General features: G+C 48.5%; 1 protein-coding gene across 1 annotated transcript in view; it reads right to left on the bottom strand.

Moving 5' to 3' along the window:
• Window positions 1-1,993: 1,993 nt before the first annotated feature.
• LOC138301693 (pancreatic triacylglycerol lipase-like) overlaps window positions 1,994-18,677 on the bottom strand; it is a 496,425-nt gene continuing 479,741 nt past the window's right edge. The window contains exon 12 of the mRNA XM_069242210.1: window positions 1,994-2,057. Coding sequence (XP_069098311.1) covers window positions 1,994-2,057 — 64 coding nt within the window. The remainder of the gene's footprint in view (window positions 2,058-18,677) is intronic.

An 18,677-nucleotide genomic window follows, 5' to 3' on the forward strand; every position in this document is an offset into this window, starting at 1 on the left:
TTTATTTTTCTTTATCTGCTAGAACTAGCATAGCGCTTAGAGTCACCATGAAAGGAAAGTAGTTCCGCATAGCAAAAATGCACATTGGGCCAAAGATTTATGGAGACGACTTTCCGCATGTCAGGACCATAGCTTTTTTTGTTTTATGAAAAGAAAAATGCAGGGCATGGTACCTGCTTACAAAGATCAACAATACCACCAATTGAGCTACAATTGGGCATTACCACAGATGATACAGAGATCTCAAAGATTCTCTAAATATGGCAGGTGGACCTCTGCAAGTCAAGCAGAGGCCATAACCTCAATAACTTTCATTGACGTACTGCGCTGGCAGGCTGTCTACAAATTTCCAAATGAGTGCCTTAGACCTTTTCAATGTAGCCTCATTCCTAGGAAGGTAATACAATAAAGAGACAGGGAGAAAACATCTATTTGCCTAAGATCACGGATAGTTGCCAAGCGAAAGAGCCAGGAATCTAGTCCTCATACTGCAATCAGAAATCTAGCCACTGATACACATTTCTTTTGATGCTGTTCACTGGAAATCTGCAAGAGCGCCTATAAACACTTCAACATAAGCAATCCAATCTGTCAATGTTATGATAGGGATATTCTTCAGAGGTTTTTTTTACTTTTAGGATGCTGATGTGGGGGACTCTAAGGATGATAGGTACGTTGAGGAAGCTTTGGAATTTCCAAGCAGGTTCGATTTTTCATCAAAAATATCATGCAGCTGTCCATTTTGATACGTGTGCCTGCATGATTAGTGTAAGTATCTAAACATATCAATCAATGAAGAACCACATTCAGTTATAAGTTAGGCCAGCCATCTTTGCCAATGCTTGGACTAGAGACGACTGTCTACTGTGGCAATGCCACGGTATACTGCTTTAAAAACTATAGACCTGTGTATGATGTGCCAGGAAGCCAGTCTGAAGTAGAGCAGGCTATCGCCCTTTGCAGGATGGAGGTCAGAGTAAGCACGGCTGCAACTCAGTCACAGTGCACTGTGTTCCATGATAATCCCATCATTCCGTGCTCCTCTGTCAAATGTAGCACAGTGGCAGTTTATTTTATAAAAGCACCGTTCAAAATGCACTGAGTCAATGATGCAGAGATAATAAAATGGTTTGTATGGAGTCTCAGAGTTGTCTCCAACCAGACAACATAATGCAAGGGTATTGCATTCTATGTGCCTAGCCTTAGACAGAGTTTACAAACAACATGATAGCAATGGTTACTAAGAAATAAGCCACATGTACAATCACTTCTCAGTACATTATTGTGTTTGTGTAAAACATGTAAAAAGTTACCATTAGAAAAAAATGTCAAACTAAAACGTAAAACTAAAATGGAGACTCAGTGCAGGCCCTAATGTACTTCATTGCACTACCCAAACAATGTGTGTCAAAAGGAAAGCAAAGAGCATAACGAGAGGAAAGACGATTTATTACAATTATAATGTACTCCTTAATATTCATTAATGCTATCAAATAGATCATTGGCGGCAGTAAGAGTTTAAAAAAATCTTAATTGTGGACTGTTAGCTAGAGCTCTGTGACTGCAGCAAAATACATTATGGTAGATGGAAGGTCTGTTGCAAAAAACCCTACAGCAGATCCACGGCAAGTCACAGGTTAAAATGGTCGATTGTTCTAGTAATAGCTGGGTGACAAAAACAAATATTATATTACCAGCAAGGTGTTGTGTTCTGAATAAATATTTAACGCATTGAAGGTTAAGGCATACCGTTTAGACATTCTTTAAAGAAACAATTTAACCAATGAAAAGAAAGCAGTGAGAAACACTTTTATACATCTCTGCTCTTCAAGCATATTAATTTTTTTAGGACATCTCTTTGCAATAGCCAAAACTTGTAGCACCGCTGAACCAAGACCTAAACATAGTGCATATTAACAGGTCCCAAAATAAAAGACAACATTGCTTTATTTCTTTGTGTTGATACACATCAGCAGTACAATTTCCTTCTATTTTAGCAGGCAATCATCGTCTGCAGAATGTTCTCTCTCACTGTCTCGCTGCCACAGAATGTCGATCTAGAAGCAAAAGAAAATGTACATTTAGGGATACAAATATTTAATTTGCCAAAATACAAAAGCAGTAATTTGCTTTCACTAGGCAGGTGTCCACAGCTATCAATCCATGGCTTTACATGAGGGAAATTGCGGCACTGTGCATGCAAAATCACAACCACGAATTGTTCCATTAAATATTCTTTTTAAAGTGAACTTTATCTTGAAATGAAATAAAAACTTTAAAGCGTGGAACCAACTCGACACTGGCTCCGTCCTGCATGGCATATTGCGTTAGCATAGAATTTACTATACACCAAACACGCTGGCATCCAAGTTCAAGTTCACCAGTCTTTTTTGGGGTTTAGGAAAAAATATAAAAGAAAGCATTGAAATCAGATAAATACAGTGTCAGAATATACAAAAATACACAAGCAAGATCGATCGCATACCTATCCAGAAGATCACTTCCATAAAATAAAACATCATTATGAAATGACCAAATCACGCTAGGAAAAAAAAGATTGTGGGTGGTTCCACTCAACGATGAATACACATTTTCTGCCATTCATTTATCCTTCCATTGATTTTACGGCACCTTAAGAAAATAACACATTCTTAACACACATTCCGTGCTTCCTAAGAGCTGTAATAGCTCAATATACCAGAGTCCTTTAAAACGGTTTTAAAAATTGAATAAAACAGATTGTATACTATTTACAGTAGAACAGAAAATTCAGCGTGTACTGAGAAGAAATTCCATCACAAGGGCAGACAGTTAATCTAGAATTCCATTGTTGTGTGTCCTCATAAACACATAACAGCCTCCAAACTATACCTTCTCTAAAATGAAAAAGGAGAGATTTTTCCCTCTTGGCTAAGGCCAAAGCAAAATACAAAGCTGGGCCTAGGGATGCCAAAGGAAATAAATATTTCTTCACTGTTACTTTGGTACACTCCTGGTTTAAACACTGACTAAAAGTGAACTTCTTATTACTATTTCTAAAAATTGATTTGTCAGGTTTTTTTAAAGTGAGTGGTGCATGGAAAAAGTTAGCAAGCTAAGATCAGTGAAAGACTTGCTTACATATTTCAGCCAAGGAATATATTAACATCTATCTAGCTGGAGACAGTCTAACAATAGGTCTCTATTAAAACTGACTTTATCATTCGCCTATATATTAACTCATAAAAAGCTGCTGGACCATTTTAACAGTATCAGAAACGTAAGGCAAGTTCAACTTGGAGCGAATAGTAATGTGTGAATTTGATAACGGGAGTTTGAGAAGAAGCCTACAAATTAGATTTTCTTCTACCTGCAAGGCTGTTGGATTTTGGCGGCGCCATATCCCGGCGGCAGGGATATACTGATAGTTATATATATTTAAAAAAGATATAGGGAACCCTTAAGAATTTTAAGTGTAAAATTTAAGATCGCCCTAGCTGCCCTACTTAGTTACATACGTGAGATGGTTAATTGGGGATTCCAGGAACCACCTGAGTTAATGCTGCTCAAAGTCCAACTGTTAGAAGATAAAGAGGAAAACTTTTCTTCCCGTGCCCGGACTCCATGATATTGGATTTCCAAAAATTGATAGATAGGTCCAGCCTGTCCATAAATAAAACAAATACATCCACCAATCACAAAGGGTTCTTGTAGTGCGCACCATCAGGACGGCGTCATAGACGTACAATAATGCTTGGACAACTCCCAAATGTGGGTATAAGTTGTTAGCATACAAAATAAAAAGGAGGTGTGGCAAAAAGCACCCCTGCCGCATTCCCCTAACTAAACAGAAGGTATCAGTGGTTTCCCCTGCTGACCTATATCTCACCTTGGCTTCCAAATTTTTGTGCAAGGAATAGAGGAAATTTATAATGTTGACCTCTACTCCCATGTCCAGCAGCAGAACTCATAACTTTGTCCTGTTTATTAGATCGAATGCTGAGGACAGGTCCATAAAAGCTAGGTACAGTGGGCTTTGTCTAGCTATCGTATATGTACCCAAGATCAAGTGCAGGTCTAAACATTGCTCCATTGTATCCAGCCCAGACTGAAAGCTGTACTGCAATGGTGAGAAAATACTCCTTTGGTCTGCCCAATCACTTACCTGTTTAAAAAATACTCAACCAAAGATTTTCACTGTATTATCAATAAGGGATAAGCAATATGTGGCCGTAACACTTTGGAAGATGCTTGACTTCTTTCTTAAAAATGGGGATGATAATCAACAGTGTTCAAGACTTGGGAATTTTGGAGCTAAATGAACTATTAAATACACTTGTAAGCACAGTGCCCCAGAGTTCATCATTACTTTTAAATAAATCCATAGGTACCCCATCAGGGCCAGGTGCCTTTCTACCCAAAAGTTTGTTAATTGAATCCACTACTTCGCTTATTGACATTTGCAGGGATTGAGGGAATTTTGAAATTATGCACTGAAAGAGTACACTATGGCCAGGTTGTGCTCTGCCTAACACTAATTACTAAAGTGGGTTACCCAAGTCGGGCCTGCTAAACAACAAGATAAAAGCAGATTTGGTGGTGAATATCTAGATCTAAGGTTATTAACTGTAACCCAAAATTGCTTACTGTTCTTACCAGCTGCGGCCAACTGCAATTTATCCCAAACCTCGCACATTAAAAAATGTGTCCTTCCCCTGAGGGTAAACGTATAGGCCCTCATTATAACATTGGCGGTAAAAGCCGCTTACCGCCGTGCAGAAGACCGCCAACAAACTGCAGCGGATGCGGAATTCCGCCACGGCCATCATGACCCACAGCTCGGAATCCGCCAAAATTGAGACACCCACACAACTCCACCACACCAAAGGTCAGTGATAAACTGGCGAAAACAAAACCTCCACCATCGCGCCAACAGAAATACGCCCACACTATCATGACCCACAAATCCTCGCGACGGTCTTTCAACCGCGGTATTCCGTTGGCGGTACACACCGCTGCGCTCAAAATATACACACTCTTACAAAACGCTACCACATTGGACAATTCCAAATACACGCACCTGATACACATACACACACCACTCCCACACACCCAATATAATATAGAACACACACCCACATCACTCACAAACCCCTACGACAAAAATTGCGACAGAAGGCCAGAGAGAGACACTACAATCTACAACCAAGCATCCACAGCCACACAATACCATCACCCCCATAACATCCACGCACCCCATACACCACACCACTAAATATCACCCAACATATCACAACACACACACCCCCACACATCACCCACACCACCCCATGGCACGGCAAAGACACCCCAGGTTCTCTGAGGAGGAGCTCAGGGTCATGGTGGAGGAACTCATCCAGGTAGAGCCACAGCTATTCGGATCACAGGTGCAGCACACCTCCATAGCTAGGAAGATGGAGCTATGGTGAACAATAGTGGACAGGGTCAACGCAGTGGGATGGCACCCAAGAAATAGGGATGACATCAGGAAGAGGTGGAACGACCTATGGGGGAAGGTTCGTTCCGTGGTCTCAAGACACCACCTTGCGGTTCAGAGGACTGGCGGCAGACCTCCACCTCCTTCCCCACAACTAACAACATGGGAGGAGCAAGTCTTGGCGATTCTGCATCCTGAGGGCCTCGAAGGAGTAGCTGGAGGAATGGACTCTGGTAAGTCAAACCTTAACTACTATATCCCCTACCCTACCTGCATGCCAAAAACATACCCCCACCCTCGCCCTCACCCCCATCACTCCTACTCCTCACAAATGTCCCAATATCACAAACCACACATCCCAACACCAAACCCTGCATGCAACAACAAAGCATGGACACCCATCACCAATGCATCGCCACGGCACATACCCATACACCCCCCTAAACCATCATCACACAAGGTCCCACACAGGAATGCAAGCACTGGGGTACACGGTCACCCACCCATTGCACACCTTCGTACACCTAGATGCAATAATCATGCTTTTACACCCCTGCAGGACCCCTACCCAACGTCACCGCACAGGAGGGTCCACACATGTCCACACCACCAACAGAAGAGGCCCACAGTAATGACAACAGCTCTGTCCAACTGGATCCAGACGACCAGCCCGGCCCATCTGGGACCTCGGGACAGTCGGTTCCCCTGACACAGTCACAGGCCACCACAGAGCTTCCCCCCTCTGGAAACACCAGCACAGCAGCCACCCAACGGGCCCATACCTCTGTCCCCCAGGACACGTCAAGCAGCAGTGTGTCCACCACTACAGGGAACCCAGGCTAACCCACCACCCCAACAACAACAGGGACCTGGGGGCAGTGGCAGTGGGCACACTGTTCAGGGGACAGAGGCCCAGGGAAACAGGGGAACTGGGAGGGATGCTGTGCGACAGGGGGAGGACAGGCCCAGGGAACTCACTCTCCACAAGGCCCTCTCCAACATCATGGAAGCCTACCATCATTCCCAGGAGACGATGGCAACGGTACTGGCTAAGTTTCAGGAGACCCAGCGGCTGCAGGAGGAACAGTATTTGGACTTCAGGGAGGAACTCAGATCCATCAATTCCACCCTGGGCACCATCGTAGGGGTGCTGAAGGAAGTCCTCAACATCAGGAGGGACACTGTGGCACAACAAGGGGACCCTGACACTAGCCTGGACGATGAACTGCCCACCACCTCCGCCGGCGCTAGTGGACAGGAGGCACCGCCACAGGACCACCACACCAGCACCTCACCCCCTGCAGAGGGAGAACCACCCCGCAAACGGTCCCTGAGATCCAGGACAAAGACAGAGAATGATGCCAAGACCCCCGCCAAGAAATGAGACCGCCCTGAATGTCATCCTTCTGTCCCACCTAGTCACCCTGTCCATCCTCAAACTGTCCCAACTCCGCTTCCTATGCCCCTTTGGGCAATGCACCTCTGAAACTAATAGAGTGGACTCTGCCATGGACATTCCTCCACCATCACCCCTCACCATTTTACAGCACCCTCCAATATTGAGCACTTAAATAAACAGCCTTAAAGCACAAAACAATCTGGATTCTGTCTGTGATTTCGAAATAGTGTATTAGCAATGACAGTGACATAATGCTCTTTCAATTGTAATGTCAACATACCTATGTCACACAGCTCTAGTCCATGAGGAAACAAAGCAGATGTCACACAGTGGGACCCACATCTGTGAAATCTTAAGGGAAAGTGACAACTCAGTGACCATACACTGGGTGAAAAGGACAGACAGTAGAGAGGTAGTAGTGTTAAAGTACATGTAGTAGGCAGCTTTGTCTTCTTACCTGTGTCTCAGTGGAAGTATTGCAGGATCCCAGAGTTCCTGTTGTCGATGTCCTCTTCTTCTGCTTCCTCGTCTTCGCTGTCCACAGGCTCCACAGCTGCCACAACACCTCAATCTGGACCATCCTCCTGCAGAAAAGGCACCTGTCGTCGCAAATCAAAGTTGTGAAGCATACAGCAGGCCACAATGATCTGGCACACCTTCTTTGGTGAGTAGAATAGGGAACCACCTGCCATATGGAGGCACCGGAACCTGGCCTTCAGGAGGCCGAAGGTCCGCTCTATAATCCTCCTAGTTCGCCCATTGGCCTCATTGTAGTGTTCCTCTGCCCTTGTCCTGGGATTCCTCCCTGGGGTCAGTAGCCATGACAGGTTGGGGTAACCAGAGTCACCTGCAAATGGCGAGGGACAACTGTTTAGACACACACTCACCTGTAGGGATATCCCCAGACAACTATTCCCACTGACTTGCTTCCAGGTGCTCACCTAATAGCCACACACGGTGCCTCTGGAGTTGCCCCATCACATAAGGGATGCTGCTATTCCGCAGGATGTAAGCGTCATGCACTGAGCCAGGGAATTTGGCATTCACATGGGAGATGTACTGGTCGGCCAAACACACCATCTGCACATTCATCGAATGGCAACTCTTCCGGTTTCTGTACACCTGTTCACTCCTGCGTGGGGAGACCAAGGCCACATGTGTCCCATCAATGGCACCTCTGATGTTGGGGATATGTCCCAGGGCAAAGAAGTCACCTTTCACTGTAGGCAAATCCTCCACCTGAGGGAAAACGATGTAGCTCCGCATGTGTTTCAGCAAGGCAGACAACACTCTGGACAACACGTTGGAAAACATAGGCTGGGACATCCCTGATGCTATTGCCACTGTAGTTTGAAACGACCCACTTGCAAGGAAATGGAGTACTGACAGCACCTGCACTTGAGGGGGGATTCCTGTGGGATGGCGGACAGCTGACATCAGGTCTGGCTCCAACTGGACACACAGTTCCAGGATTGTGGCACGATCAAGCCTGTAAGTGATGATTACATGTCTTTCCTCCATTGTCGACAGGTCCACCAGCGGTCTGTACACCGGAGGATGCCGCCATCTCCTCACATGTCCCAGCGGACGGTGCCTTTGAAGGACAACAGCGAACACAGAGTCAACCAACTCAGAGGTACGGAAACACAGCTTACTCAGAAAACCATTCATAACCCGATTTTTGCCTGTATGAGTGTTGAGGCAAGGCCTAGGTATGTGTGACGCAGTTAAAATAAAGCCACGTGGGCCCCTAAAATGGCGGCTGCCTGACCTGTAAAGTGGGACAATGGGATGTGAGGTAACTGCGCTGTCGTTGTACACCGTTGCGGTAGGCGGTCGAAGACTGCGGTGCAATTCTGCATTGGTTAACATTGGACCCTATGGGTCCCAGGAGCCAATGACGATGTACGCCGGTGGTGACAGTACGCACCTCCGCAGACGTGACCGCCATTTTCTATCTGTTCAATCACTCGATACCTGATCTTTGACAGGAGAGGACCTACACTGCAAGTACTGCTGCTACCTCAGTCTGGAAGCGACAATGGCTTGTGCGTCTGGGGAAAGGGCCCCTGCCTTCAGCACGGAGGAGTTGGAGAAAATCGTGGATGGGGTCCTCCCCCAGTGCACGCTACTCTACGGTCCTTCAGACAAACAGGTAAATACACTGTGAGCATGCTGTATGGGCAATGCCTGTCTGGAGTGGTGCGGATGAAACATAGGGGTGGGGAGAATGATGCATGCATGAAATGACGGTGAGTGCATGTGCCACATGGCAAGGATAGGGATGCGGGCCAATGACTGTGACGGTGCAGTTGGTAATAACTTCTCTTTTTCCCTTGTACAATTCATGTAGGGCAGCGCCCACCAGAAGAAGAATGTTTGGTGTGCCATCGCCAAGGACGTTCGGACCCTCGGGGTCTATCACAGACGGAGCACCCACTGGCGTAAAAGATGGGAGGACATTTGCCGCTGGAGCAAGAAGACGGTGGAGGCCCAGCTGGGTGATGGCCTCCCAACGTGGGAGGGGTGCCCGTCGCACCATGACCCCCTGATGTTCAGGATCCTGGCGGTGGCGTACCCGGAGTTGGATGGGCTCTTGAGGGCATCACAGCAGCAACAAGGGGGTGAGTACACACTCATTCTGCTGATTCAACGCGCAGTGGAGGTGTCTGGGTGGGGGAGGTGGGCTGTGGGTTTCCCTAGGCCAGGGCGAGTGTGCTAGTTAAGTCCCCTTTTTCAGGCAGACCCTGTGGCACCCCACCCCACCCGGGTACAGTGCCAACTACACCTAGTCAGGCTCCTGTGACATCCATGTGTGCAGATATCGGCCATAGCCTTGTAGGCCATGTCCCAGGGATTGAATAGTGGACCCCAAGTGCGTGACATAGTGCAGTGGGCTTCTGTGTCTGTCGTGTCCGCCAACGGTAGCGGTAATGCATGCACTGAACATGTCTTTCTTCTGTCTCCCCCCCCCTTTTTGTGGTCTCCCTGTACATGTGTGCATTAGCATCATCAGGCAGAGGAGCAGTGGCACCGGAGCAGGAGGGAGCTGCATCCCACATGGCCCTGGAGGGCGAGACAATGGAGTCTGAAGCCACCAGTGGGACGGAGGGCGAGGGGAGCTCCACGGCGGGGACTGGAGCTGACACCAGTGATACAGACTCGTCCTCTGATGGGAGCTCCCTTGTGGTGGCGGCCCCATCTGTGCCCCCGCATCTACAGGTACAGCCGCCACCCCCCTCCAGCACCGCCCTCCCAGCAGCCCCTCAGCCTTTGCCCTGTGCCCGCTCACCCAGGAGGGTGGGCATCTCCTTCTCCCCAGGCACCTCAGCCCCTGCCCCAGTCACCCCTGCTGCCCTCAGTGAGGAGGCCATTAACCTCCTCAGATCCCTTACTGTTGGGCAGTCTACCATTTTGAATGCCATCAAGGGTGTAGAGAGGCAGTTGAAACAAACCAATGCATTCCTGGAAAGCATTCATTCTGGTCAGGCAGCCCTTCAGCAAGCTTTTCAGACTATGGCCTCAGCACTGATGGCAGCCATTGTACCTGTCTCTAGCCTCCCCCCTCCAAATTCCTCCACCCAGAACCAATCCCCTGTACCTCAGCCTACCCAAGCACACCATCAGACCAGCATGCACACACCTCAACACACAAAGGAAGCTCAGGCAAACATAAGCACCACACATCCCACAGGCACTCAAGCAAGCATCACACAAATGCAGACATAGCAACATCCACTGCCTCCACTGTGTCCCCCGCCTCCTCGTCTCCCTCCTCCCTCCCAGTCTCGTCTCCACTCACACCTGCATGCACTACATCTACAGCCACGACTTCCATCACCAGCACACCCACCACCACACCCCGCTCACGTGCACTCACCACCCCCACTACCATTCACACATCCCCTGTGTCCTCTCCCAGTGTGTCTGTGACGCCACCTCCCAAGGTACACAAACGCAGCCACACACCCACCCAACAGCCATCCACCTCATGACAGCCTCCAGCGCATGCACCTTCACCCTAAGTCACCAAACGGACACCTCCTACAACCACAACCTCTTCCTCCACTCCCAAACCCCCTCCAGCCACCCGTCCCAGTGTTCCTAAGAAACTTTTCCTGTCCACCCTTGACCTCTTTCCCTCACCTCCCCCACCCCGTCAGTCTCCTAGGGCCTGACTCTCCAGGTCCCAACCTAGCACCTCAGCCACAACAGCGGTGAGACCAGTGGTGCCAGTAGTCACCGGATTCTGGAGTGCACCAGGCAGCAGGGCAGCCAGTGTGGCAAGGAGCGACAGCACGGACAGTCCCCCACCTGTCAAGCATCAAAAGTTGTCCAGTGCCCGGCGGGAAAGGGGGAAGACAACAGCCACCAAAGCTGCTCCCAGGGGTACAGGTGGGAGTGTGGAGTCAGCTGCGACACCTTCCAAGGTGGGGAAGGGGCACAAGAAACCCAGCAAGTCTGGGAGGATCAGCACGGTGGAGAAAACCGCCATCAGCCCTGCTGTCCAGGATCCGGCCAGCAGCAGCCCCGCAGGCCCAGACAGGACCGCCAGCACCAGCCATGCTTCCCAGGAGGCGACCGCCAGCAGCCCCGCAGGCCCAGACAGGACCGCCAGCACCAGCCCCGCTGCCCAGGAGGCGACTGCCAGCAGCCCCGCAGGCCCAGACAGGACCACCAGCAACAGCTCCGCTGGCCCAGACAGGACCGCCAGCACAAGCCCCGCTGCCCTGGAAGCGACCGCCACCAGCCCCGCTGGCCCAGACAGGACCGCCAGCAGCAGCCCGCTGCCCAGACAGGACCCCAGCAGCTGAGTCGCTGGCCCAGACAGGACCGCCAGCAGCCCTGCTGGCCCAGACAGGACCGCCAGCAGCAGCCCCGCTGGCCCAGACAGGACCACCAGCAGCTGAGTCGCTGGCCCAGACAGGACCGCCAGCAGCTGAGTCGCTGCCAAGGACACTGCCGCCAAAAGCACCGCTGCCAAGGACACCGCCGCCACCAGCACCACTGCCAAGTACACCACCGCCACAAGCACCGCTGCCAAGGACACCGCCGCCAACAGCACCACTGCCAAGGGCACCGCCGCCACAAGCACCGCTGCCAAGGACACCGCCACCAACAGCACCACTACCAAGGACACAGCCGCCACAAGCACCGCAGGCCCATGAGCGCCAAAAGCACTGACGCTACTGAGTCTGCCACAAGCAGGATGAAGCACTCTGGGCACCAGGCCCCCTCCAGAACCAGTGGAGAGTTACATCCACTACCTAAGTCCTTGGCAGGATTAAGCACTCTGGGCACAAAGCCCCCTCCAGAACCAGTGGAGAGTTACATCCACTACCTCAGTCCTTGGCAGGATGAAGCACTCTGGGCACAAAGCCCCCTCCGGAACCAGTGGAGATTTACACCCACTACCTCAGTCCTTGGCAGGATGAAGAACTCTGGGCACAAAGCCCCCTCCAGAACCAATGGAGAGTTACATCCACTACCTCAGTCCTTGGCAGGATGAAGCACTCTGGGCACAAAGCCCCCTCCAGAACCATTGGAGACTGTTATCCACTTGAGAGACTGTGGCTTTGCACTCCCCAGGATTGAACAGTGGGCAAACTACCCACTGTAGAGACTTGTGAGACTGTGGCTTTGCACTCCCCAGGATTGAACAGTGGGCAAACCACTCGCTGTAGAGACTTGTGAGACTGTGGCTTTGCACTTCCCAGGATAGAACAGTGGGCATGTGGCCCCCTCGTGGATTTGGCATCGTGCACTCAACCGGCTGAGGTGCCCACCCTTTCCCTCCCCCCTGAGGTGCCTGTTTTATTTCTATCTGATGCCCCTGCAGTGTTCTCTCCGTCATGTTCGGGTATCTTGTGTGGGCCTCGCCCATGCAGTGTGGGCCCAGTGGTCCACGGACTTAAATGGTGCAATACCTGGACTTGTAGTCTTGGTGTATGTATTTGTTTATAGTGTATTTATATTTTTGCGTACAGGATTTTAATAGATTACAAAGGTTACACTCATTTTCTTTTGTCTTTGCATTCTTCCGGGGGGGTGTAACTGTATTGTATCATGCTGTATTAGTGTGTGTGTTGTCGTGGGTGAGGGTGGGGGTGTTACGCGTTGCATGTGTGTGTCCCTGTTTTTTTCCCTCACCTGTGTCGTAGGTGTAGTACTCACTATGGTCTTCGCCACCGGCGTTCGTGCTCCTGGTAGAGGAGCAAGAAGATAAAGGCTGGAAAAATGTGGAGCTCTGGTTCCATGGCATCCTGGTTCCTCGTGGGGTGTGCAGAGATGAGTGTTTTCCCTTCGAAGTCCAGTTTCCGCCGTGTTTTTGTTCGCGGTGAATCCGCCCCGGAAAAGGTGGAGGATTGGTAGGTTGTGATACTGTGGGCAGTACATCGTCTCCCGCCTGTCTGTTGGCGGTGACCGCCGTGGCGGTCGGAGTGTTAAAGTGGCTGTCTTTGTTGGCAGTTTCTGCCACAGTCGTAATTCCATTTTTTTTACCACCGGCCTGTTGGCGATCTTACCGCCGCTTTAATACCGACCGCCAGGGTTGTAATGACCACCATAATGTCTCTTTGCCTCTGCAACTACCTTAGGGTCCTGTGGGCCATACATAGTTGATGATTTGCTTCCAAGCAAGCTACATCGAACCAACACAGAAGTTTTGGGGCTAGTCTAATGGGCTTAAATAAATAATGCTTGATACCGATGCACAAGGAGCTGAACTGCGAACTGAGTATGGCTCCCTACCTTCAGCTAGACAACCCAAAATAAAGAAAAAAATATGGCAACTGGAATATTAAGATTGATCTTTGCTTCTTTAGGAAGCATATTATTCTTAAACTGTTGCTTGAATGCTGGGTGATTTCAACTGTGGTGGCCGGGGGAGCTACCTTATTGATGGGAAAGACAGCAGCTGCCACCAGGGAATTATGATCACCCTACTGGGTCTCTAGTGTTGAGCCGTTTTGAAAATAAGGGAGGAAATCTCTGTTGAAAAGAGTTGAGCCCTGCCCAACACCTGATGGAATGTTGCTTTCTTCCCCTCTAAAACAGGAAATAAAATCTACTAAATCTTATTCTGCTAAACAGAAACCCAACTTCATCCGTTTATTTTCGCTAAGAGCTTCTCAGTTTCCAAAACTGTTAAGCCGCAACTAATCACAACATAAAATTAGCTTTGTATTAAAATCCCCCCATAGGATATAATAAGGTGGTGCTGCAACTGTATCCTTGGGTGCAGTTAATTTTTCTATGGAACAGAACAAGTCTCTATTATAAACACAAGTAGGAATAATAAAACCATTGTTAAATAAATTAATCAAGTAAAACTTTAAAAGGCTCGACTTGTCCTTAATATATAAAATTTGGAACGCACCACTACTCGATTCAATCACAGTCACATTTAAATTCAGATGTAGCCTAAGCCAAATCGAAAAGCCACCCTTGGCCCTCCCTTTCACAGAAGGCACTGCAGGGATAAAATAACAGGTTTACCCATCACATGACAGGGGGTAAGAGCCTAAGGGCCTGATTACGACCTTGATGGAGCGGATTACTCCATCCCAATTACAAGTTCTATTATATTTCATGGAACTTGTAACAGGGTGGACAAGATATCCGTCACATTTGGGATGGAATAATCCCCTCTGCCAAGGTCGTAATCAGGCCCCAAGTCTCTTGAAATACAATAATATCGTAGCCACTAATGAAGTTCAGCTAGTCCAGGTCGGATGTCCTCTCCTTAAGGCCTGCCACATTTTAACTCAGAAGGCTCAAAGAAATCAATTCCCTGGCAGGGGTCCCTCCATCTAAACAGTCTGAGGAACACAGTCAAAAAGAGACCCCCACTGACGGGGCTGAAAGAGGCTTTGTGTATGGTCAGCCTTCATCTGATATAACTTCATATTGGTTTGCAACGGGAGACTGGAACTGGACCTTTGCAAAGCCTTGGGATGCGGCTTCCATCCCCTTCACTTCTAGGAGAAATGCCCATTTCAGAATGTGGCAAAGTAGGTGGCCTCCCTCTGTGGGGCCTGATGGAGCCACGGAGACATACAAGGCTTGTAAAAGAAACCCAAGGGTACCACAAAGATGGAGATCTTTTGTAATATCTGTATTTAATCACTGCTCCATCTTGACCACTGACTCCATTTTATACTTAACTTAGCTTTAGCCATCATCACGTTAGAGGTGCAGGAGGTGCAGGTATTTGTGCCGCGCACAAGTTATGCAATGTGTTTTTCGCTCATGTTTTCACTCTGCGATCTTTCTCACCAAGGGCTATGAGTTAGGTAAGGATTACCAGGATGTTCCAGGATGATGTTTATGGTACAGCAAGGAACGGTTTGGTTGTGGAAGAGCACTTTGGGATGTGGCCAATCTACAACGTACCCTTCTCAAAACCAATCTGTTGGCCAGCGACTGAACAACAGCTCACTGGTTGAGAGGAGGGATTTCTAGAATTCTCTAAGTTGTTTAAAGTATATAAGAGGAGGAAACTAGGAGACTGTGAAAATTATTGAACTCTGGTCGGGACGGGGACGCCTGTGCCCACCACTCTCCCCCGAGGGTAGTTCTCTCTCTTCAAGGTCAACTGGGTTCACGGCCAGTTGCTGGCAAGGAGATGAAGCAAGCGAGCCCCATGGTGATGAATTCTTTTTGATTATTATTTCTAGCTTTGCATTGTGCGTGAATATATAATCACTGTATGTGCAGATATATAATCCATGATTAAAGTAGTGTACTTTCATTGTTTGTTTTTATGAGCATTATTATTCTACTGCTGTGATTATTTTTTGGAAGTGTATTCATGCTGCTGCATTTCCCCTACGTGCTTCCCCTATTCAAACCTAAAACAGTGCTTTAATAAATGTATTGCTCAGAATAAGAGCTCTGCATCAGTGGAATTCCGTTTATTCGTATTTCCTCTCAGTTTAAAGTAAAGCAGTACACTTTTCTTTCACTTCAGTGACTTTCTTTAAATGTGCACTTATGTTGTACATAATTGACCTTTTTATTCAAACCTTGCAAAGTGCCTCGATAAATGTATTTCTCAGACTGAGAGGGTTGCATACACGAAATTCCTTTCAGTATTTGTGTATTTCTTCCTAGTCTGCAGTACAGCAAAACATCTTTCCAAGGGCATAACTCAGGTCCTCAAATAGCAGCGGTTGAACAAGTTGAGGGGATCAAAAGTTTATGATGATACAATCACCCCGACTTGAATGGGATCGCTACCAATCCACCCTACCCTCCTAACCATCAAAATTTCACTAACCAGTAGGAAGGGGAAGCACTTGAAGTGGTCTAGCCAACCAAGAACTCACAAGATTCCTTCTGGTTATCACGCAAGAGGGGAACTCCAATACACACATAAGGGCAGACAGGAGCCCAATGTACAAATAACCACTAGCTCTTGGAGTTTCCGCTTCGGTACCAGGTTCAACTTGATGACTTGGGCAATATTCCAACCTGATTTCCCCACATTGATGACTCCGCTAGAGGTCTCTGGAGATGGACTAGATACATCCCCTTCCCACCAGAATAGCTGGTCCAATACTACCCCTAATTGTGCTCAGGTGTCCTGTCGAGTGAATTACCCTGATTCAAGCTAGGTTCTGTTGGACCATGGAAATTGGTGAGTGTGGCTACCTCAGTACGGCAAGTGGGAGGCCATTGAGCTTTCTTAAGGACAAGCTGGGCTTCTAAAGCCTTGAAAAGCTGACATAATGGGTCCATCAGTCTATGCTTGAATTCTTCCACTTTTTGGTAATAGCCCTCCATGAGCTGGGTACTCTCGCTCTGATTAGTTTGTGTTTGTGCATCACACATAAACATGCGTGAGATGGTTGGACTTCTTATCACCAGCTGCCTTTTTAGTACAAAGTGAGGTGGTCAATGATCAGCTCCACTGTGTGATGAATGTAATGTAGCCACACCCAATGAACTCCAGGAGGAACTAGAGGGAGACAGAATCGAAGGGGGTGGGGCGGACTCCTCTGCAAGAAACTTAGCTGCATTAGTGCCCGAATTCATAGACAGCCTCCTTTTCGTAAGAGCAATCTCAGTGCTGATGACACCAACTGCTCTTTCCAGCATTTTATCAATCGAGGTGCCTTTAGGTGAAAAGTACGCAGCAGAGGATGCTCCCACCACTTTCTTTTTCCCCATCCTAGGCTGCTTATGACACACAAAAAGACGATCAACCTCTCCCAATGACTCTGACTTCAAACAATCTGAACAAACATGTAATGCTTTCCCAAGAAAAAAGGCATCCAGCATACGCAATACAAGCTACCCTCGAAAGGGTCACTTTAAAGAGATGGGGTCCAGCCCACTCTCCTCCGGGCTCTGACGGGCACAGATGGGCCCGCTGTTGGCCTGGTCTTTGCCTGGGGAGTGGGCTTAGGAGGGGCTGGAAGCATTACAAGTGCGCAGTCTTAGGCGGTCCCTCCTGGCGGCTAGTTGTACCCTGCAGGATGTAATCCCACCCTAAGAGCAGTCCTTCTCAAACCTGTGGGCAGCAGCAGCTGTGAAAATGTCCTGCGCTGTGGGCAACTGGAAGCGCAATAAGCGCACAGTCTCATGCAGCCCCTCCTGGCGGCCAGAGGTAACCTGGGGTATGTAGTCCCACTGCAGGAGCACTCTTTCCCAAATCTGCGTGCAACAGCGGCCGTGAAAATGGCATCCAATTGACATATGTCTCATGTAACATGATACCAGGAACCAGACATCTAGGCACATTATAACAACAAGTGATTAACTCTACCTATATCTACCAATGTTTTGTAGAAAGTGGGCAACAAGTGAATTGTAGCGGGGCAAGGCTGCAAGCTGCAGCCAAACAGGGCTCCACAACTCAGGATACCCTCTCCGTGAAAGATCGCTGAAACAACTTTGCTGCTGCAGAAATGGTCTGAGTGGGAGCAATCTGATTATTTAGCCCAGCTTCAGTGCACTTTCATGGGATTGACTTGTCAGGTTTGTCCCAGTCCTATGGGTGTCTTTGGAGTCAAACATTTCTAAGTCCCAGGTTTCTCAGGTTGTTAGGAGGAGTACACTTTGACACAGCCAAGTGTCCTTGGACCTCAGGAACAGCACCTGGGGTCAAGACTCACTCCAGCAGAAGGCATCAGCAGGGTCCAGGGCAGGTCCAGTTGGTACTGGTCAGCTGGGCAATTTACAAAAAGGGCTTCTAGCAGCTTGTTGAGTCCCTGTAGCTTAACAGGAGGTCTACCAACTGACCCATGGAGTCCACTCCTTTGTCCCTGTACACATACGAGCAGATCCAGCATTTCAGGTTTTCTCTCAGGTCTCAACAGCAGGTACATTCCTTCTTTCTTCCACAGGTCTAGTAGTGTTTTGAAAAGGGTGCTTGGGGGTGCCACATTAATGCCTGCCACTACTCTTTGGATGGGGGTGGGGTGACTCCAGGCACCTTCCTAATCAACAGGGAAAGAGAAATTCAGGATTAACTTTACCCATGTTTGCAGCAGTTCCTGTGTGCCATACTGCAAATAATCCTACAGTGTCCTTCTTTGCCTAAATCCAAGATGGTGATATCCTTCTTCATTTGTGCCGAGCCTGTTTGCCCACCCCAGAGGTGTGGCCAGGGAAATAGGCAAGCCCTCCTCTGTGATCACCTCAAACCAAATCAAGGGGCAGCTCCTCTCCCACTGGGATTGGTGCCTTCCTGACTAGGTGAACAAAGAAGGACCCTACCCAGGTGACAGCTAACATTTGCCTGTGACATGGTAGGTCTGTGAAATTAATCAAGTTCCTGGGCACAGCTCAGATGATCATCCTGCCTGTGGAGCTTCC

This window comes from Pleurodeles waltl, chromosome 6, assembly GCF_031143425.1.
Source record: "Pleurodeles waltl isolate 20211129_DDA chromosome 6, aPleWal1.hap1.20221129, whole genome shotgun sequence".
Taxonomy (NCBI): Eukaryota; Metazoa; Chordata; class Amphibia; order Caudata; family Salamandridae; genus Pleurodeles; species Pleurodeles waltl.